At 48.3% G+C, this 21764-nt stretch overlaps 1 protein-coding gene across 1 annotated transcript; it reads right to left on the bottom strand.

Annotated features, from left to right (window-relative positions):
* Nucleotides 1-10633: 10633 nt before the first annotated feature.
* LIF (LIF interleukin 6 family cytokine) lies at nt 10634-16394 on the bottom strand. The gene is made up of 3 exons (XM_048821310.2): nt 16376-16394; nt 12239-12417; nt 10634-11099 (listed from the first exon to the last, which is right to left on the bottom strand). Exons 1-3 carry the CDS (start codon nt 16392-16394, stop codon nt 10662-10664), a joined length of 636 nt encoding a protein of 211 aa, XP_048677267.1. The 3' UTR covers nt 10634-10661.
* Between the last annotated feature and the right edge of the window lie 5370 nt (nt 16395-21764).

The raw sequence follows: 21764 nt of genomic DNA, 5'->3' as shown, positions 1-21764 counted from the left end.
AAAAATACAGCCAGCTCTCCTGGACTCCTTTCCCCCTCATGTTATTCTCCCAGGGGATCTGGCCCATCAGTTCCCTAAGGGAGTCAAAGTCTGCTTTTCTGAAGTCCAGGGTCCGTATTCTGCTGCTTTCCTTTCTTCCTTGTGTCAGGTTCCTGAACTCGACCATGTCATGGTCACTGCCTCCCAGGTTCCATCCACTTTTGCTTCCCCTACTAATTCTTCCCAGTTTGTGAGCAGCAGGTCAAGAAGAGCTCTGCCCCTCGTTGGTTCCTCCAGCACTTGCACCAGGAAATTGTCCCCTACCATTTCCAAAAACTTCCTGGATTGTCTGTGCACCATTATATTGCTCTCCCAGCAGATATCAGGGTGATTGAAGTCTCCCATGAGAACCAGGGCCTGCAATCTAGTAACTTCTGCGAGTTGCCGGAAGAAAGCCTTGTCCACCTCATCCCCCTGGTCCGGTGGACTATAGTAAAAAGAAAAGGAGTACTTGTGGCACCTTAGAGACTAACCAATTTATTTAGTCTCTAAGGTGCCACAAGTACTCCTTTTCTTTTTGCGAATACAGACTAACAAGGCTGTTCCTCTGAAACCTGGACTATAGTAGACTCCCACCATGACATCACCCTTGTTGCTCACACTTCTAAACTTTAATCCAGAGACTCTCAGGTTTTTCTGCAGTTTCATACTTGAGCTCTGAGCAGTCATACTGCTCTCTTACATACAATGCAACTCCCCCACCTTTACTGCCCTTCCTGTCCTTCCTGAACAGCTTATATCCATCCATGACAGTACTCCAGTCATGTGAGTTATCCCACCAAGTCTCTGTTATTCCAATCACATCATAATTCGTTGACTGTGCCAGGACTTCCAGTTCTCCCTGCTTGTTTCCCAGGCTTTGTGCATTTGTATATAGGCATTTGAGGTAACCTGCTGATCACCCCTCTTTCTCAGTATTAGGCAGGAGCCCTCCCCTCTCACGCGCTCCTGCTCGTGCCTCCCCCCGGTATCCCAATTCCCCACTTATCTCAGGGCTTTCGTCTCTTTCCCCCGGTGAACCTAGTTTAAAGCCCTCCTCACTAGGTTAGCCAGCCTGCTTGTGAAGATGCTCTTCCCTCTCTTCGTTAGGTGGAGTCCATCTCTGCCCAGCACTACTGGTATGTGGTTGCTGGTGAGTATTTGCTTCAGGTTGGGGGGCTGTCTGTAGGCAAGGACTGGCCTGTCTCCCAAGATCTGTGAGAGTGATGGGTCGTCCTTCAGGATAGGTTGTAGATCCTTGATGATGCGCTGGAGGGGGTTTTAGTTGGCGGCTGAAGGTGATGGCTAGTAGCGTTCTGTTATTTTCTTTGTTAGGCGTGTCCTGTAGTAGGTGACTTCTGGGTACTCTTCTGGCTCTGTCAATCTGTTCCTTCACTTCAGCAGGTGGGTATTGTAGTTGTAAGAATTGTTAAACCCTGGATTTGGGCTGGAAATGGCCCACCTTGATTATCATACACATTGTAAGGAGAGTGATCACTTTAGATAAGCTTCAGAGTAACAGCCGTGTTAGTCTGTAGTCGCAAAAAGAAAAGGAGTACTTGTGGCACCTTAGAGACTAACCAATTTATTTGAGCATGAGCTTTCGTGAGCTACAGCTCACTTCATCAGATGCATACCGTGGAAACTGTAGCAGACTTTATATATACACAGAGAATATGAAACAATACCTCCTCCCACCCCACTGTCCTGCTGGTAATAGCTTATCTAAAGTGATCATCAGGTGGGCCATTTCCAGCACAAATCCAGGTTTTCTCACCCTCCACCCCCCCACACAAATTCACTCTCCTGCTGGTGCTAGCCCATCCAAAGTGACAACTCTTTACATAATCAAGTCGGGCTATTTCCTGCATAGATCCAGGTTTTCTCACATCTCTCCCACCCCCATACACACACAAACTCACTCTCCTGCTGGTAATAGCTCATCTAAACTGACCACTCTCCAAGTTTAAATCCAAGTTAAACCAGAACATCTGGGGGGGGGGGGGGGTAGAAAAAAACAAGAAGAAACAGGCTACCTTGCATAATGACTTAGCCACTCCCAGTCTCTATTTAAGCCTAAATTAATAGTATCCAATTTGCAAATGAATTCCAATTCAGCAGTTTCTTGCTGGAGTCTGGATTTGAAGTTTTTTTGTTTTAAGATAGCGACCTTCATGTCTGTGATTGCGTGACCAGAGAGATTGAAGTGTTCTCCGACTGGTTTATGAATGTTATAATTCTTGACATCTGATTTGTGTCCATTTATTCTTTTACGTAGAGACTGTCCAGTTTGACCAATGTACATGGCAGAGGGGCATTGCTGGCACATGATGGCATATATCACATTGGTGGATGTGCAGGTGAACGAGCCTCTGATAGTGTGGCTGATGTTATTAGGCCCTGTGATGGTGTCCCCTGAATAGATATGTGGGCACAATTGGCAACGGGCTTTGTTGCAAGGATAAGTTCCTGGGTTAGTGGTTCTGTTGTGTGGTATGTGGTTGTTGGTGAGTATTTGCTTCAGGTTGCGGGGCTGTCTGTAGGCAAGGACTGGCCTGTCTCCCAAGACTTGTGAGAGTGTTGGGTCATCCTTTAGGATAGGTTGTAGATCCTTAATAATGCGTTGGAGGGGTTTTAGTTGGGGGCTGAAGGTGACGGCTAGTGGCGTTCTGTTATTTTCTTTGTTAGGCCTGTCCTGTAGTAGGTAACTTCTGGGAACTCTTCTGGCTCTATCAATCTGTTTCTTTACTTCTGCAGGTGGGTATTGTAGTTGTAAGAAAGCTTGACAGAGATCTTGTAGGTGTTTGTCTCTGTCTGAGGGGTTGGAGCAAATGCGGTTGTATCGCAGAGCTTGACTGTAGACGATGGATCGTGTGGTGTGGTCAGGGTGAAAGCTGGAGGCATGCAGGTAGGAATAGCGGTCAGTAGGTTTCCGGTATAGGGTGGTGTTTATGTGGCCATTGTTTATTAGCACTGTAGTGTCCAGGAAGTGGATCTCTTGTGTGGACTGGACCAGGCTGAGGTTGGTGGTGGGATGGAAATTGTTGAAATCATGGTGGAATTCCTCAAGGGCTTCTTTTCCATGGGTCCAGATGATGAAGATGTCATCAATATAGCGCAAGTAGAGTAGGGGCTTTAGGGGACGAGAGCTGAGGAAGCGTTGTTCTAAATCAGCCATAAAAATGTTGGCATACTGTGCATCTGATGAAGTGAGCTGTAGCTCACGAAAGCTCATGCTCAAATAAATTGGTTAGTCTCTAAGGTGCCACAAGTACTCCTTTTCTTTTTTAGATAAGCTATTACCAGCAGGAGAGTGGGGTGGGGGGAGAGAAAACCTTTTGAAGTGATAAACACGCATTTTTTCATGGTCTGTGTGTATAAAACATCCTCACTGCAGTTTCCACTTTATGCATCCGATGAAGTGAGCTGTAGCTCACGAAAGCTTATGCTCAAATAAATTGGTTAGTCTCTAAGGTGCCACAAGTACTCCTTTTCTTTTTACTGTAAGAAGAGTGATCACTAAAGATGAGCTACTACCAGCAGGATAGCGGGAGAGGAGGGGAGGGAGGAGGGAAACCTTTTTAGTGATTATCAGTACAAACCCCCCCCCCCACTCTCCTGCTGGTAGTAGCTCATCTTTAAAGTGATCACTGTCCTTACAGTGTGTATGGTAACACCCATTGTTTCATGTTCTCTGTGTATATAAATCTCCCCCTGTATTTTCCACTGAATGCATCCGATGAAGTGAGCTGTAGCTCACTTCAAAGCTTATGCTCAAATAAATTGGTTAGTCTCTAAGGTGCCACAAGTCCTCCTGTTCTTTATAGGGATCCAGTGGCTGCCTAGGCCACTGCTGTGCATTAAGATTGAATCAGAAATTTGTGCTGGAAGACAGGAAAACTGAACCACTTCTCCTTTGGAAGCTAAGTGTGGTGAGCAGTCTGCTGACTGCTGCTTAGGTCTAGAGCCTGGGCTGGGGCATCTCTTTGTAAACGTAAAACCAAATACAAAGTAAGTTTCTGTTTGGTAGCCCCCTCTTTCTATCTTTTTGTCCCCTCTGAGCACCCATAATCTTTTGTGTGTCTATCTTTACAACCCCTTTCCCCCACAATGGCATGGTTATTATGTGCATTTTACAGCTGGGAAACTGAGGCACGGATAGGGTAGATGATTTCCCTGAGACTGCACAGAAGTCTGCAGCAGAGCAGGGACTTGAGAGACCTGGGCTCAAGACAGAGCGCTCACTATGAGTCCATCCTTCCTCTCCTCCTTCATATAGTAACTAATCCATGGCTATCTAGGAATTTACAAGCATCACTAGGCTTCATGGGGACTGAAGAAGTAGACTCGGATCTCCCCAGCTCCCAAAGCATAGGTCCCAACCACCAGAAAGGAGAATCTCCAGTGGTTATTTGTGGTAAAAGGTCTATAACTAGAACAGGTTGGAAATTTTCTGATGAAATATGGTATCATTGGGAAAATTCTGTTTTAGCAAAATATTTTGCTGGATCTATTACATATTTGATAAAAAGTTTGCCAAATATAGGCAGCTTTATGGAAACCCACCAGTGTTTTAGGATCCACACCTGCCAGCCCCTGGACCCTCAACTGGAGCCAGAACTCTGGGGGCTGGCAGGCTCCGCACTCCATGGTAGCCTCCCTGGGAGCCCCAGTGGGGAGCCTGCCAGCCCAGAAAGTCCCAGCTGCAGCAGAGCTGCTAAGTGAAATTGACATTCTTGTCAGTTTCATGGCTGCTAACTAGAATGTCCTATCATATTTTGTTTCAAGAACCCATATTTTGGTGTTTCTGAAACATTTTGGGGGATCTCCGGCTTACTGGAAAACGTTGGTAAATTTGCTTTGGTTTCAAATTGGTTTCAAAGCAAATTCATAAATGCCAAAATCCCCTGCATCCCAAAATCCTCGTGCTATGGCACAGAGGGGAGTTGCTCCTTGCCACCCATGGAGGCTGGTAGTAACACAGAGCAGCCAGCTCTCTGAGAACAGCAAGAGAGCCACGGGGCATTGATGAAGTTGCAGAGGCTGCCAAAGAATAAATGACTTCGCATGGCTCTGGGTTGGATGGCAGCCTTTACAGATGTGTGCCTGAGCAATTATGATTGTAAAGCCTGGGCTGAACAACCTGAAGGGGCATGTTATTAAGAGAGAGAGATTTTGTGCTCCTCCGAGACATGAGGGATGATCAAACAGGATGTTAGCTCATCCGCTTTGTCTCATGCCTGGGAGGCTTGGCTGGAGCCCTAGGGGCTCTGGAGGAGGGTTTCATCACCCTGCTCAACTGTGCTCATAATCACCCTCTTGTTAACTGATACAATCCCATTTTATTGGCCAGCACAAGATCGTTGTTCTGTCTGAAAGTTAGGCGGTCTGGGTGTAGTTAGACTTTTATGAACCTCTCCAAGGTGGGACTGGAGCCTTTGAGGTGGTTATTTTTTATTTTTATTAAATCTGATTTGGTTTGTTTCTCCTCACTGGCCTGTGGGCTTTGTAACACCTGTGGCCTCCCCGGCTGTGCAGCCACCCTTTGGCATCAGCATTATTTGTGGAATGCCAGCAGTACGCCAGCTGCTTCCTGCACCGAAGCTCATCGGTGTCCCGGAGTGCTTACACCGCCTCAGACGGCGTAAAGAAGCCGCAAAGCTGCCACAATGCGTTTGGTGCCCTCTGGGGCCTTGCCCAGCCTGGGGGAGTCCTGGCAGGCATAGAGGGGCCGGCAACTCTGCAACCCACTGCTGCGGCTTCTGGCACAGGGGTGGTCCTAGAGGAAAGGGGGTGTGGCCAGAGCTACTCTCTGGCTATTTCCAGCTGTTGCAAAGGTCTGTTGGACTGTGAGCAACTGGACATAGGTTAGGGCAGCAGCTCTGGCTGTTCTAATCTCACTGAGGGACGACATGGCCCCCAACATAGTGGTGCAGAGGTGGCATGTGGCCAGCTGTCTAACAGCCCACTCCTGTGCCAAGCTCAGCTCTGCCCCCAGTGATTTCAGCCCCATGGTCCCATTCCTGAAGAGCTGATAAGGGCCTGATCCTGCCAACCCTTGGATACACAGGGAGGATAAAGGTGGCTTTATGCCACTTGGACCCTTGGGTTTCCAGCTGCTTCAGGGTCTGCAAGAGCTCCTGGTGTAATTTCATAGAATCACAGCATAACAGCGTTGGAAGGGACCTCAGAAGGTCATCTAGTCCAACCCCCTGCTCAAAGCAGGACCAATCCCCAACTAAATTTAGGCAACTGGAGCAGTTCTAAGCCTCCCCCAGGCTGCCTAAGGTCACTGGTGCTGCCAAGAATGACCTAGTGCATGCCCCCTCCAGCCTCTGCCCTGCCCCCAGCATGTGCCCATCTGGGGGAGGATGTGAAACTTTTACAGCTCCTATTCAGGGGCCAGGCCATGGGGAATATTCCCCCATGTTGAGCACTTTTTAAATTCTGCCCCAGTTGTGGGTGCTGAACACTTGAAAATCTGACTCCGAGGACCTGCTCTAAAGGCTAGAAAGATGCCCATGGACTTCGGTGGCCTTCAGCTCGAGATCATAATGAAACGGCTTCCAGAGAAACTGATCCAGCATTACTGAGATGCAACATTGCACGAGATGCATTCGCGGCTCTACAATTACTGCAGTTTGGGGAAAGACCAAAGGTAACAAACATAACACAACAGGGGAGTGCTAAGAAAACCACAGGGCAAAAAAGAGACTGTTTCAGAATATTTATTGTAAAAAAGACATTCTAAAAAGTATAAAAATAAATATTTAAATATCATACAATATATTATTATTATTATTATTTATTAAAAGTCCTGTCAAATATGTGGCATGGAGCATACCTTCCCATAAGGCTTTACAGACACACAGACGCCGTGACACACCCAGACTACCCTGTCACCATGGAGCACATCAATAGTTTTGCATGTCATCATCATTAGCACTCATGTCACCAAATATTAAATAGCCTCACAACGTCCCTGTGAGGTATGGCCTCTTGCACAGCAAAGCCATATGGAGTCTGAGCCCACTGCAGAGGTGCAAACTGTGATTTGCACGAATGTAAGGAACAGTGGAAACAGAGTCCACAGAGCTACAGCAACTGGATCATGCAGATCAGTCCAGTTGGGATTAGAACTTGGGCTCTCTTTACTCCCAGCTCTGGGCTGAATCTACTAGACAGCTAATTCTGTGGTCTGGATACAGAATTCATCTGTCAGTGTAAGAATATTTGTGATACAGCCTTTAAAGTGCACTTTGATGGAGGGGGTTAGAATGAAAGATATTTGTGCCTAGCCGGAGGCACCCAGCCCTGATTTTCAGAGGTGCTGGAAATCCCCTGACTTCACCTGCAGTTGTACTCGTGTTCCAGTACCTCTGAAAACCAGGTTCTCGGTGTCTCAAGTCAGACTCCCAAAAGCAGAGGCTGAAATTGTGCTGCCTCAGTTTCACCATCTGTAAAACGAGGTGAATGAGAATACAAACCTTGTCTGCTGCTGGGAGACCATGAGGGTCCGTTAGCTAATAGACCTGGTTCCCTCCCGCTTGCCCTGCTTGAACTGGTGTCACTGCTGATTTACACTAGAGTAAAAGGGGAACCAAGGCTGCCAGATTTACCCGCGCTGGTCAGCTCCTAACTCTGACCCACTGGAGGAAGGTGCTTGTGATCAGGGCACCAGAGCCCGGCTGCCTCGAGAGAACCAGCGCTATTGTCTTCCCCTTGAGACGTTCCAGTAGCCCATCTGGGCATGGCTCAGAGCCCTTTATAAGGACTATTAATTACATTCACAGTGGCCTAAGCCCCTTCATCCTTTTCCTCACTACAGGGGTGAAGTCACTGAAAATGTAAGTGAAGATTTAACAAAATCCGTGATATTTGAGCCTTTTAAACTATGGGTTCCCTCCCCCAGCTGCTTCGGTTTGGGGAGAATGATCCAAAATGGTAGCTGGCCAACCAGCACCTCAACACCCACCCTCCCCCACCTCCACCCCTTGCATCTGCCTTTCGATTGGAGTGCCTTTCTCATCATTCTGGTTTGACAGCCCAAGCCATGCACAGTAAATAATCAAGTTTGCAGAGCCAGCTGCGTGGAAGATGTCAGTGCAGAAGAGAGAGTCTGTCTGTTTCAAAGTAACCACACCTTTCACTCACCTGACAAGTGCCTTAATACTGTGTGCAAGTAACAACAAGGAAATACAAATAGATGGGAGTTTACAAGATTGCTCAGGTAGTGCAATGGTTCTGTCCAACTCCCCACTTCTAATTGTTATGGGCCATAAATAAGAAATTCACTATATTAAATTTTAAGGCTAGAAGAGACTGTTATGATCATCTAATCTGACCTCCTGCCTAACACAAGCCATCTGATTCATCCAGCGTTGACTCCAATTCCTTGAGGTTGAACTAGAGGAGATCTTTTAAAAGGACACCCAATCTTGAGCTGAAGATCACACAGGTCAGCTGTGTCCTTTAGCTCCTTCCAGATGCTCTGAGTATCTTACAGAGACAGGCAAAACTAGGGCTGCTGTAGGTTTTGTCAAGATCCTGGTAGTTCAAATCCAGGTCTCATTTTATCTGATCCCAGACACTTTTTTTGGAGGAGTGTGATGGGGAGAATGAGCTAAATGGTTCTGGTTTTCCAGTAACCCATCTCTTGATATCTTCCTTTAGAAACAGACCCTCTTCCTCCACAAAGAGGAAAAGCATCTCAAAAACCAAGCATCTGCCATGGTGGAAGTTGGTACTGAGTTTGATAGGGAGTTTTGGTTTCTGTTTTAAGTGAAATGTTGTGAGAAAACTCACTCACTGGATTTAAAAGCACCCCAAGGCCTGCCCCCGAATGGTTCAGCCCTATGATAGAAAGGTTGCCGCTTTGAAAATAAGCCAGGAAGGAATCCAGGAGCCTGCAAGACTGTATTTGCCATGTGGTGCATAGTGCACAAGGGGGAGCCAGGGCAGAGAGATCTGAGGGGTGTTCCCTTTCCGTGTGGACACAAGGGGAAGCCTGTGTGACTGGAGAGGCCAGGAGGGGATTATCAAAACCATCCATTGGGTGTCCATAGTCCTTAGGCAACCTGGAAAATCTCAGCCTCCTGGCATGAGCTGAAGCCATTAAAGATTCCTATGGATTTCAATGGGCTTTGGACCTGCTCTCTGAGACATTCTCCTTTGTTAACTCTGAGCAAGGCTGAGTCTCATGCTGGTGTTCACAAAGACAATGTGTGCAGGGATGGGGTTAGACTCACTGGGGCCCAGGGCAGAAACTCAGGAGTGGGTTCCCACCCCACTTCCTTACCTGCTCAGACATTGGATTTCTGCAACATTTCAGAAGCTGAAGCCTAAGCTGCCCCATGTGGGGCCCCCTGTGGTGTAGGGCCCTGGGCCATTGCCCTGCTTGCTACCCCGTAACATCAGCCTTGAATGTGTGGACTTTGCAGCGGCTATGTGACCTCCGCTCAGGTTCACAGAAGGGCATGCCACAGTTTGCCCAACCCATGGGACACTCTCCAAAGAGTCAGGTTCTAGGCTGAAATGGAGAACTTGTAGGTCGCCCATTACTGCAGAACCTGGACTCAGCTGAGCAGACCCTGTTCTTAAATCCTTGCCACTGGCGATTTTATACCCGTACGGGAGGTGTGTCTCACAGAGCACCTGGGCTCCTGCGACAGGCCTGGGGCTCCAGCAGTTCCAAAGCTTTGTTTCTAATCAAGATTTAAAAAGGCCCCGAGTGGGGGAGGGGGCTAGAGAGGGACAAAGAGGAAGCAGTGAAACCCAACTCCCAGCTGCAGTGCAGAACCTCCTAGAATCAAAGGACCAAACTCTCTGCTCACTTCCCTTTGAAGTCAGAGGAAAAGGTGGCCCAAAGATGGACAAGAGCTACCCAGTCCATCTCACTGGGGCCAGGGCAATGTCCTTCCCTCTTGCTTTCCCCATCCTGCTTTTCGGCAACCCAAGAAATGGTGCGTCCATGAGGGCCATTGCCAGACTGCTCTGCAGCCCGGCGCCTCTCGCTGCCGGGCCATCATTCCCTGGTCTTTTGCCCAACCGTCCTTTGTCTCAATTCCAGCCCATTCGGCCTCCCACAGACTAATAATTCAGGTAATTCATAACGCACCCTATCCCTAAGGCACTTGGGCACTGAACAGCATCATAAAGACACAATTAAAATACCAGACAAACATGATAGAACTCAACCCTCATTAACATTCAAATAAATAAAGGCGCGGGGGGAGCAATAGCACAAAAGGGATTGGGGGGAGATAATAAATAGGAAGCAAACAAGGCTCATTAATAATAAACCACCCGTGAAGGAAGCGTCCGGAGGTGCAGAGGGCTGGCTGGAGGCGGATGTCAAGGGGGATCCAGTCCCATGCCAGGGAGCCACCACAGCCCCACTGGATGGATGAATTCCCTGAAAGCTGAAAGTGTCTTAAAGGTCAGGGGCTTTCCAAACCAAGAGGGCTGCCCAAAGCACAATCATGCCTCCTCGCCCTTTGGAGTCTGTAGCGGGTTGTCGTGTGCCCTCTCCGCCCCGATTCACTCCCTGCCGGTCCCTGCTTACCTCGGCCACGCTGCACTGACCCGCTGCAGCTGGGCCCAGCAGGCGAGGGGGCAGCAGCAGGGTCCATCTGGCGGGCAGCTCATGCCTGCGAGAGGTGAGGTAGCAGGACGTGTACCGCCTGGGAGACAACCTGCACGTACCTCCTCAGCACCTGGCAGCCCTGCTGCTTCTTCTTGAAGACGTTCATGCCCTTGCTGCTCTTGCCGTAGGTGACGTCCACCTGGGAGACGTCGTACTTGTTGCACAGCAGGCAGGTCAGATTGGAGATCAGGCCCCGCGTGGTCTTGGTGGTGTTGTGGAGCCGCTCCAGCAGCTCCTTGGCTGTGGGGTTAAGCTCCTCCTGGTCCCTGGTGATGTTGCCCAGCGAGGCGTTCAGGAAGGCAAAGACCTTGTACAAGGCCACCATGATCTCCTTCTTGTGGCTGGTTCGGTTCACTTGGAAAGCAGGGAAGTCGGTGGTGGTGGCGTTGCAGAGTTCATCCAGGTGGCTGCTGAACGGGTCGCCCTGGCAGTCCAGCTGGGGGAGACAGGAGGGGAAATAATGACGAGGGAATCTCAGCCACACCCCCCCCCCCCACACTCGCTGCCCCACCTTCAGCCCTCCCCCACTCACTGTTTTATCACACGTCTCACGCTGCTAGGTGGGTTTTAAAGCCCTGTCCCTGGAGCCCTGCGAGAATCTCAGCTGTCGTTAAACAAGAAGGTTTCTAGCCCTCCTAGCTGTGCAGAAAAGCTTGAAAACTTGACCCAATTGCGCCCGAAAGGCTCCTAAACCTCAGTAAACAAGAGCCTGACACAGGACTGTTGAACCCTTGTCGTTGGCAATGCTGTAAGAGCTGAGGCACCTCTCGTGAGGTACTTCTCTAGCCCCCCCGGTCATAGCACCCGAGCATCTGGCAGTCTGCAAAGGATTTACAGGGCTAATACCCTGTCTGTCATGCGTGTGGAAAACCAAGGCCTGGAGCCCTTTGCCCAACCAAGATCACACAGGCCAGCTGCGGGGAACAGGCATTAGAGTGCAGGTCTCCTAAGTCTGGGCTCATGCCCAATCCACTGGGCCGTCCTTCTTCTCTGCCATCCCCCGACTGCACCAATAACGAATCTATCAGTGCAATTTGGTCCTGCTTTGCAGTCCCTCCTGCTCCATCCACCACTGGGACAGGGACAGCAGGAGCCATTAGCTGTGCTGAACCGTGCAGTGGGGCGGGGTGATAGAAACATAACCCCCCAAGGGCTGGAAGGTGACCCACCAATGGCTTTCCCCAGCTGAGGCTGGCATCTAAACTCAGCACCCCACTCCTGAAAATCTAGCCCACTAATCCGCACCCCTCCCTGCAGGCCAGCGTTCCATCACCCGCCCTAGATTTGTGATGGGAAAATCCGGGGCAGGGTCTGATTTTCAGAGGTGCTGAGCACCCGCATTCCCAGCTGATATCCATGGCTCGTCCCCGAGGTCCTGCACAGGGCAAGCAAACACCTGCCAGTTTTATGTAAACTCTTCCTACGAGTTTCTAGCAAAAAGCACATTCCACTTGCCGGAAGCAATGTCCTTGGGGATGAGCAGCTCGGCGGGGCGAATAGGACGGGCCTGTCTCCTGCCTGAGTAGCTCACACAATTTTAATCTAGGCGGAGCTGAGGCTCCAATGGGAACTTACATAGATGCTGAAGAGATCCGGAGCTGTCGCATTGAGCAGCACCACTAGTTTCCGGGTCTGCTCGACCACATTGGGTTTGCACAAGTTCATGTTCTCGCACATGGGGCTGGGGGTGTTCACCGGCAGTGCCTTGCCAACCACCAATTTGCAGTGGATCATCAACAGCAAGGGGACAACACCTGTGCAGAGAAGAAAGTGGGAGTGGTGAGATGATGCCACGGGGAAGCAGCCATCAGAGCCATTCACTTCAGAGTCCAGTGCCCACCCAGCCAGATGAGAGCTCTGAGATCTCCTCCGGGAAAGTGTCCAGTGTCACGGGGATTGGACCACCTCAGTCACGAGGCATTCCTGATCTTGCCGATGCTGGAGGGAAAGGAGGATCAAAAGAAGCTCTCCCCCATTGCCTCCAGCCAGGATCTCTCTAGGGTATCAGATCACTAGGAAGGGAACCAGCTATTGCCTGGGCTGGAGCAGCTGATCTCTGGGACCAAGAACATTTCCACCTCCCAGGCCAGCTAGCACCAGGACTGCAGCCAGAACTACGTGCCACTGAGGCACATGGTCTGCTCTTTGATAAAGCAGAGGAAACGTCCCACCTGCCTTGAACCATCCGGCTGGCACCCAGCTTCCCTTTGCTCCCCCATGCCCAAGTATCTGGTGTAGCTCCTGTAGATAGGGGCTGGAGGTTGTCCTAGGGGCCATATTCTCTTCTCACTTCTACCAGTGTAGCTAAGAAGAAAATTCCTATTTCCCATCTCCCCAACCCCCGATGCTCTGCTGTCTGCATCCTCCAGCACTGCCTGAGTACTGCCCCCGGCTCAGCCCTGCCCTGCAATGGAGCAGGAATTCCACTGCATTTTTCTTTCCTCTGGGAGCTTTTTGTGTTCCCCCAGGTTGCGCAACTGCCCATGACTACCTGTCAGATTTAGTCAAGCATGCAAAGCAAGGGGCAGGGTTGGGTGTGGGTTTTGTGCCCATTTTCCAGGCTTGTGTTGTTGAAATTGATCAAAGTTTTGATAGTGGCCAACTGAGGTATTTCCAAGGGGTCATCTAAAAGGAAGGGTGGTCTAGTGGCTAGCACTATAGCTTAGGACTTAAGATATTTGAGTTCTATTCCCAGCTTTACCCCTTACCTGCTGGGTGGCCATGAACAAGTTTCTCAGTTTCCCCTTCTGTGAAGTGGGGATAATAATACAAGCTGCTTTGCCGTCTACTGATGATAAGCGCTAGGACCTGCCCCCCAGACCCGTGAGCATTCTTGAAAAAATGCTGGTTTGAATCCCTAGTAGGAGAAGCTGCTGACACGCAGCAGAACGGATAGACCTGGGTTATGGATGGGGCTGGCCAACCAGGCTGAGTCCAAGTGGAGCATTGATTCCCCCAGCCCCTGTCATACCACAACAGTAAAGAATCCCAGAACCAGCTGTTCTCTTCTCACACTCCACAAGCAGCTTTATTAGACGTAGGAGGTTGGCATTATCCCTTAAGCTTCTCTCTCTCTGATTCACTGTAGGGTTTCTGCCTAGGACCTTTCCTGGGCCTGCCCCAACCTGGCTGCCTGCTACACATTTAAAGACACAGTGCTATTATTCTTCAAGCAGAATCTTTTTTCTAGCCCCTCTCCACACCAAGGTGAGCTCTTGTCTTCCCTTGAGTTCCTGATCCTCCCCACCCGGGAGGTGGCCTGCTGGTGATCGGCAATCAGCTGTGTGCTGCATCACTGCCTGCTGGCCTGTCTCTCACTGGGCACTGATTCGGGTTCCCCTCCCTGGTATGGCCCCATAGGCAAAGATTCCACCTCTCCCTCGCAGCTTAGCCATCTTGCATGAGAGGCAGCCCCATCATGGGTTAATGGGAGCGGATGCAGGAAGGCATCAGTGCCTGCAGTCATGTGTCAAAATCACAAGTTCCCAGTTGCACTCACAGGAGTCAGTGTGGTCTAGCCAGATTGGAAACCGGGGGTGACAGCCTGGCCCTAGGGACATCAACAGGGGTTTTGTCATTGATGTTCCCAGGATCTCACCCCTGGTTTCTAAACCTACCTTTGCCTCTGGGTGATCTAGGGCAAGTCACTGTCACTCTCTGTGCCTCAGTTTCGTCTGCCCTCTTGTCTGTTTAGACTGCGAGCTCTTTGGGGCAGAGACTAGTACAATGGGGCCCTGGTCTTGGGTGTAAGATGTCATTATTGTAAGCCCTACTGTAATATGAATAGCGAATAATAGCAGGAGCCTAATCTTGCATCTGATGATATTACCAGGCTGAGGCATTGTCTTTGGGCTGAGACTCCAACTGTCTCCCCCCACACACCGCACACACCCGGCCCCTCACTGCCTGGGGTACCCACCAGCTCCGCACACAGCCACAAGCCGGACAGGCTGCCAGATGGCCAAAGCGCCACCTGGTGTGTCACAGCGGAACACAGCAGAGTTAGGTCAGGATGTTATGAAAGATGAGCTGTGTATCCGTTCCCTCTCTGTTTCAACCCCTGGACGTTCCTGCTTGTTCTCTATCGGCCCATGCAGCCCAGAGATTAATATGCTGCCGTTTGGGAATAGTATCACGTGGTAATGGTGCTGTTATGAATTATTATTATGAATAATAATCCTTGGCACTTACATGGTGCTTTTCATCCAAGGATCCCAAAGCCCTTTACAAAGACAGGTAAACCTTATCATCCCCACTTTACAGATGGGGAAACTGAGTCACAGAGTGACACAACCAAGGTCACCCAGCAAGGCAGTGGCAGAGCTGGATAGCTAGAACCTGGGGTCCTGACCCCCGCCGTCCCATGCTATAAACTGCACAGCGAGGGAGAAAAGTTACACTATTCAGGTTCTATGGAGCATAGTGTCTTAAGGGCCTGATCCTGTGCAAAGTAGAAGATACTCAACCTCTTTGCCGATTGGGCCTAGAGACAGCCAGTTCAACAAGCAATGTCGCAATGCAGCTGCTGAAAAACCACATAGTTCTTGGGATCTGACAAACTCTGAAGTTGTCCACACTTGTCAGAACCTCAGAATCGCTGCAGGTCACAAGTCATACAATAATTACTTTATTTACACTTGCTGTAGCAGCATCTGTGCCCTAATTTGTACATTGCAACTGACAGGACTTCCCTTCTGTGTTGCAATCACTCACATAGCAGTGATCATGTTTGGGACAAGGGCATTTTCAGGGAAAGCAAAGGAGGATGGAGAGCAAAGGACACAGCCAATGTCCTCCCTGATGTAATTAAACTCTCAGTGGGGAGGAACATGGTCTGGTGTGGACAAGTACTATGCAATTTCCTCCCATGCATATTTCAGCTCTGGGACTGTCAGAGAGCCCAGCAGTGCTGAGGTGGCTTGTGACATTCACCACTGAATTAATATTAACTTGCAATCTCATTCAGTTTCTCTAGCCCAGGACCTCAGTAATACCTTGCTCTCCTGTAGCTTCATTCTTATTAGATCTTGACGTGCTTTAAGGTGGCACTCACTACCATTATCCCCATTTCACAGAGAGGAAAACTTAGGCACAGTGATTTGTCCAAGGGCACTCATGAGGCCAGGTGGCAGTGCTGGGGCTAGAAGCCAGCTCTCCTGAGTCACAGCCAAGTGCACCAGCCAGTGGGCCATGCTGCCTGCTCTGTTTAAAACCCTTAAAACTCTTTTCTCCCTATTGCACTGGTTTGCATAGCGCAATCTATCCTACAACACTTCACATAGACATGACTTGTACTCAGGCCACGAGAACAACATTCTGGCTTCAGTGCCTATCCTTTAGATAAGCTCTACTCTAATCTGTTCAATGCAAAAACATTTTGCACTTGGCAACTTCCTTATTTCTCTGATTTTTCAAAAATCTAATTAAACAAGAGTTACCAGTGTTTCTCAGCAGCGAGAGACCCAAAAGAATTCAACAACCCTTTGGAAGAATTTAGAGTGGTATAAATTTCCAGATGTTGGTGGAAATATGCCAGAGAGCCATGTTTGCTTTTTACTGCCAATTCCCAGAGATGCTAAGACTAGGGAAAAAGTTTCTTAAGGGTTTCTCTCTGCGCCAAACAGCAGAGTCTCAGACAAAAGGTGTGACTGATTGCTTCAAAATCAGCAACGTTTAAAAAAAATCAAATAGGTTTGACAAAGATGGTTTTACCTGCTGGAATGAACTTCATTTTGAGCTGTATCCCAGGAGCAACTTAACAGAGATTGATGTTGACAGAAGGAGTTTTCAGAAATTCATGTTCATACTGGGGGATTTCACTGGTTTATATACAGTCTGTGTTGTAAGAAAGAGGTGGAGGGGGGGGAATAAGTTAGGCAGATTCATTCAAACTAACAATCAGGAAGTAGCAATCAGTTTGGAAACAGTGAATGGTTATTTCTAAGTAAGTTTTTGTGATAAAGTTGAGGTCATCATGCTGTGGTTTTACTGAATGCTTCATTCTGGAATTGTTTGAAGCAGAGAGATGGGTTGATTAAAGGAAAACCCATGAATTTGCAAACTGACTCCAGAAAAAAAATTCTGCCTACGTTCATAGGACAATACTGCGACTCACCCAGGGAAAAGTGCTGCAGTTTCCTGAGGGTGAGTCTTCTTCCTTAGAAAGTACTTTCACCTCCCACCTCCCCTGCTGGTGGTTTCCCCCCAACAGTTGCTTTTCATCATTTCAGATGCTGTGTAATGCATAGGTAGAGCACCGGGACTGTCTCATTTAGAAAATAGCCAGGGTGAGAGCTAACACTGAATGAAACCAAAGGTCATGCTGGCCGGGAAAGTATTTAAGTGGGAGGGGATGTTACAAAATAGACATTTACATGAATCAGGGAGGGAGAAAGGGATGGAATTGCAACTGCTCTGCTGTGTGTCATGGTCTCGAACATGGCTGCAATCACTTGGGAATTCTCTGCCAGCTCAAGCAGTTGATGTGCTGCAGTGGGCTCGTGAATGAGGCGTTCCGTGCCGGGCTGTTGTAGGCAAGTCCTGGGTCACTTCACTGCACACTCCTGAGTGTGACAACAGCCTATGGCAGGCTTATGGATTTGAACTTGACATGGAAACTAGCCCATCTGCTGTTAGGGGTTCAGGGCTGGCTCCTTGCAACAGCCATCTTGCTCCACAGGAAAGTGTTTCTGGTCCCAGGCATTGGGGGTTTTAACATCTTTTACAGACAGCGAACGCTTTTCATTAAAAATCTTCATTAGGCTGAAAACCAAATTTCCTGGCAGAAAATAGTTTTGATGGAAAATTTTCCACTAGCCCTGCTGTGCTTCTGACAGTGAAGGGCGTTAACCCTTTAGTTCTGGTAGCAGCAGCTCATGCTTCTAACTCTGTAGGTTGTGGACTCAGACCCCGCATTTGGTTCAAGGCCGGGTTGATTTTATTATATTAGCACTGCAAGAAACACAAGAGCCATCTGCCCCGGGATGCTCCCTTGCAGTGTGTGCTCAGGCTGGCTGCTCAGGAAGATGCAGTTTAATTTCCAGCTGCAACACTGGGGGGTATGCTGAAATCCCCTCCTCCTCAATTCCCACTTTGGCTCCTTTTCTGAGTCAGCTCCGCCTCGTGGATGCTGTCTGAACACACAGGGCTGGGCTCCTTGGCTGGTGGCCAGCAATACAGCCCCAATGACATCAAAGAAGCACAATTGCCCTTGAACACAGCTGTGCTGTAAGGTGTGGATAGGGCATAACGGGGTTAAAGTGATTTTTTAAAGCCATGCTCAAGCCCGGAAGCAGTTCTAACAAGTTTATATCCTGTTCACACCAGCAGCCTGAGCGTGTTCCAGTCCCTGGGTGGGAGAGCTCCAAGGAACAGCCAGCCAATGCTTGTGTCTCAATGCAGCAAGCTCTTCCTTCTGGGTCAGTACTGAACCAATGCCCAGTAGGGTGCTTGAGGGCACAGTGCTGCAGGGAGCAGAGTGGGTGACTCAGTCGGGGGCGCTCTCCCTTCTGAATCCATGTTGACCCCAGTGCCTGAGCATGATGCTCGGGTGCCTTACTGCAGACAGTGGCATGGTTCATTCAGGAGGGGGGCTGTCTGCTCTGCATAGTGCTAACTCCAGTGCCCAGCGTGAGGCTAGGGAGAGTTGTGCAGCAGTCACTGGTGTGAGCAATCAATAGGGGGCGCCATCTACTCTGAGCCCTCGCTAATTCCAATGCCTCTGTGCAGTGATAGGGGCTGCTCTGCAGCAGGGGGCACTCTCCTCTCTGAGTGTGTCACCCAATTGCGCCAATCCTCAGCAAGGCACTAGCAGGGGCTACAATGGGAGGTGTGACATCACACGCCACAAGCTTTATGAAAAGATGCTTATAAATGTGAAGATGATGTAACTGGAAGATGCTTTATGCAAAAGGTCTCTTGTAAGGTATCATTGCAATGATTATGATCTAATGAGTGTGGTCATCCTATTTGTTTGCATGTATTATTTCTATATCTGGAGTTAGGAGAATAAGATATAAACTTGTATCACTGATGTAAACATTTAAGTGGAAGCCATTAAGGGTTCCATTAAGGGTTCCAAACATTAAGGGAAGCCAGTTCATTCAGAATCAATGAACTGTAAGTGGCTCTGTTTACTTGCAGACCTTCCTGTGTACCTGTGGGCCTGCCCAGGAAGAATGGAGACTGGGGTCTCGCAGGACCATGTGACCATGTCAACTGATAATGAAATCAATCTTAAATCTGGTACTTTTCCATTTAGAAGGAGGGGTGGGGACCCAAAGAGACAAAAGATTCCTGCCTTGTGCCAAAGCTATAAAAGGGGATGAAACAGGACAAAGTGTGGTGGCCAGTCATGAGAAAGCCCCTGCTTACCACCTGAGATGTCTGTTGGAACTAACAAGGACTGTACCGGGGAAAGGACTGGGCCCAGACTAGGAAGGAGTCTAGTCTGAAAAAAGAACGAGGAGTACTTGTGGCACCTTAGAGACTAACAAATTTATTTGGGCATAAGCTTTCGTGGGCTAAAACCCACTTAATCAGGTGCATGCAGTGGAAAATACAGTAGGAAAAAATATATATATATACAGAGAACATGAAAAAATGAGGGTGCTATACCAACTCTAACGAGACTAATCAATTAAGGTGGGCTATTATCAGCAGGAGAAAAAAAACTTCTGTAGTGATAATCAGGATGGCCCATTTCAAACAGTTGACATGAAGGTGTGAGTAACAGTAGGGGGAAAATTAGCATGGGGAAATGGTTTTTACTTTGTGTAATGACCCATCCACTCCCAGTCTTTATTCAAGCCTAATATAATGGTGTCGAGTTTGCAAATTAATTCCAGTTCTGCAGTTTCTCGTTGGAGTCTGTTTTTGAAGTTTTTTTGTTGAAGAATTGTGACTTTTAGGTCTGTAATTGAGTGTCCAGGGAGGTTGAAGTGTTCTCCAACTGGTTTTTGAATGTTATAATTCTTGATGTCTGATTTGTGTCCATTTATTCTTTTGTGTAGAGACTGTCTGGTTTGGCCAATGTACATGGCAGAGGGGCATTGCTGGCACATGATGGCATATATCACATTGGTAGATGTGCAGGTGAATGAGCCTCTGATGGTGTGGCTGATGTGATTAGGCCCTATTATGGTGTCCCTTGAATAGATATGTGGACACAGTTGGCAATGGGCTTTGTTGCAAGGATAGGTTCCTGGGTTAGTGGTTCTGTTGTGTGGTTGCTGGCGAGTATTTGCTTCAGGTTGGGGGGCTGTCTGTAAGCAAGGACTGGCCTGTCTCCCAAGATCTGTGAGAGCGAGGGATCGTCCTTCAGGATAGGTTGTAGATCCTTGATGATGTGCTGGAGCGGTTTTAGTTGGGGGCTGAAGGTTTCCCCTACTGTTACTCTCACCTTCTTGTCAACTGTTTGAAATGGGCCATCCTGATTATCACTACAAAAGTTTTATTCTCCTGCTGATAATAGCCCACCTTAATTGATTAGTCTCATTAGCGTTGGTATGGCAACCCCCATTTTTTCATGTTCTCTGTGTGTATGTGTATATATATATATATATATATCTTCCCACTGTATTTTCCACTGCATGCATCTGATGAAGTAGGTTTTAGCCCACAAAAGCTTGTGCCCAAATAAATTTGTTAGTCTCTAAGGTGTCACAAGTCCTCCTTGTTCTTTTTGCTGATACAGACTAACATGGCTACCACTCTGTAGTCTGTAAAAGAAGCTTATTGGAACATCTCTGAGGGTGAGATATTACCTATAATCAGTTTTTTAATGTATTAAGCTTAGACTTGCGTGTTTTTGCTTTATTTTGCTTGGTGACTTACTTTGTTCTGTCTGTTATTACTTGAAACCACTTAAATCCTACTTTTTATACTTAATAAAATCACTTTTGTTTATTAATAGATCCAGATTAAGTGATTAATACCTGGGGGAGCAAACAGTTGTGCATATCTCTCTATCAGTGTTATAGAGGGCGGACAATTTATGAGTTTACACTGTATAAGCTTTACACAGAGTAAAACAGATTTATCTGGGGGCTGGATGTCTGGGGACTGGAGACAGGTAACCTGCTGAGCTGTTTTTGGTTAAAGTCTGCAGCTTTGGGGGCATGGCCCAGACACTGAATCTGTGTTGCAGCAGGCTAGCATGGCCGGCTCAACAAGGCAGGGTTCTGGAGTCTCAAGCTGGCAGGGAAAATGGGCTCAGAAGTAATTTCAGCGCATCAGGTGACAGTCCCAAGGGGATCTCTGTGACTGAACCTGTCACAGGAGGAGATGCCAATTCCTTAGTGAAATGTAAAACTGAAGCCCTGGCCACTCAGAGTCATTGAAGAGCTCTGGGACTGATCAGGAAAGGTGACAGTGTTCTTGCTCCATTTCAGTTTGGGTGTCTATGTCCCACCTCCCTACATTCTTCTTGTTCAATTCTGCAGGAATTCTTCTTCGCTTCCTGTCTTAAACTATTGTCTAGTAGGGCTGGGCACATGGTGGAGTCTTTGTAGCCAAAATATTTGTGTTTACATTTTTCACTGGCTTTGTAATGCTCCAGGGAGCCATACACATGGGTCTGAAATAACCCAACGTCTGATCCTCAACCTGTATTGCTATTCCTGGACAGTGGCAATCCCATGGGAAGAGCTGACCCTGAGTTATGTGGCCCCTGAGGCATCCAAATCGCAGTGAAACATACACCACAAATGCTGAGACATTTGGTTTTCCCCAAATAGCACTAGTTTGGGCTTTATTTGGGTCCCTGTCTTGTCCTGATGAGCTGCCCTCCTGTGCAATATTGCTGTATGCTGTTGCACAGCGGCCACATCCCATCCCAGAGGAGGCTGCATTTCACTGAAGGGTGAAGTAAGTCCCGATTACCAGTGCTGCATAACTTTGCAAGATTGACTGCAAGGACCACACTTAATTTGCATATATTGTTACACAGAGTTTTAATTTTAACACAGAAATTACTAGGGGCTTTTGTGTTAGAGAGGAAGGATGTGGAGCTGAAATTTGGCCTCAACTTCCTACTGTCAGGATGGCTGCAATGAGTGGTTACAGCTGAATAAATGATCACCTGAAATGTCCTGGCCTGTGC

The sequence above is a fragment of the Caretta caretta genome, chromosome 15, assembly GCF_965140235.1.
Source record: "Caretta caretta isolate rCarCar2 chromosome 15, rCarCar1.hap1, whole genome shotgun sequence".
NCBI lineage: Eukaryota > Metazoa > Chordata > Testudines > Cheloniidae > Caretta > Caretta caretta.
This window is presented reverse-complemented; position numbering and strand designations above follow the sequence as displayed.

Coding starts and splice junctions, on each gene's coding strand:
- LIF (XM_048821310.2), bottom strand. Junction 11,100..12,238: donor CGGATCTCTTCAGCATCTAT/GTAAGTTCCCAT, acceptor TGTCTCCCCCAG/CTGGACTGCCAGGGCGACCC.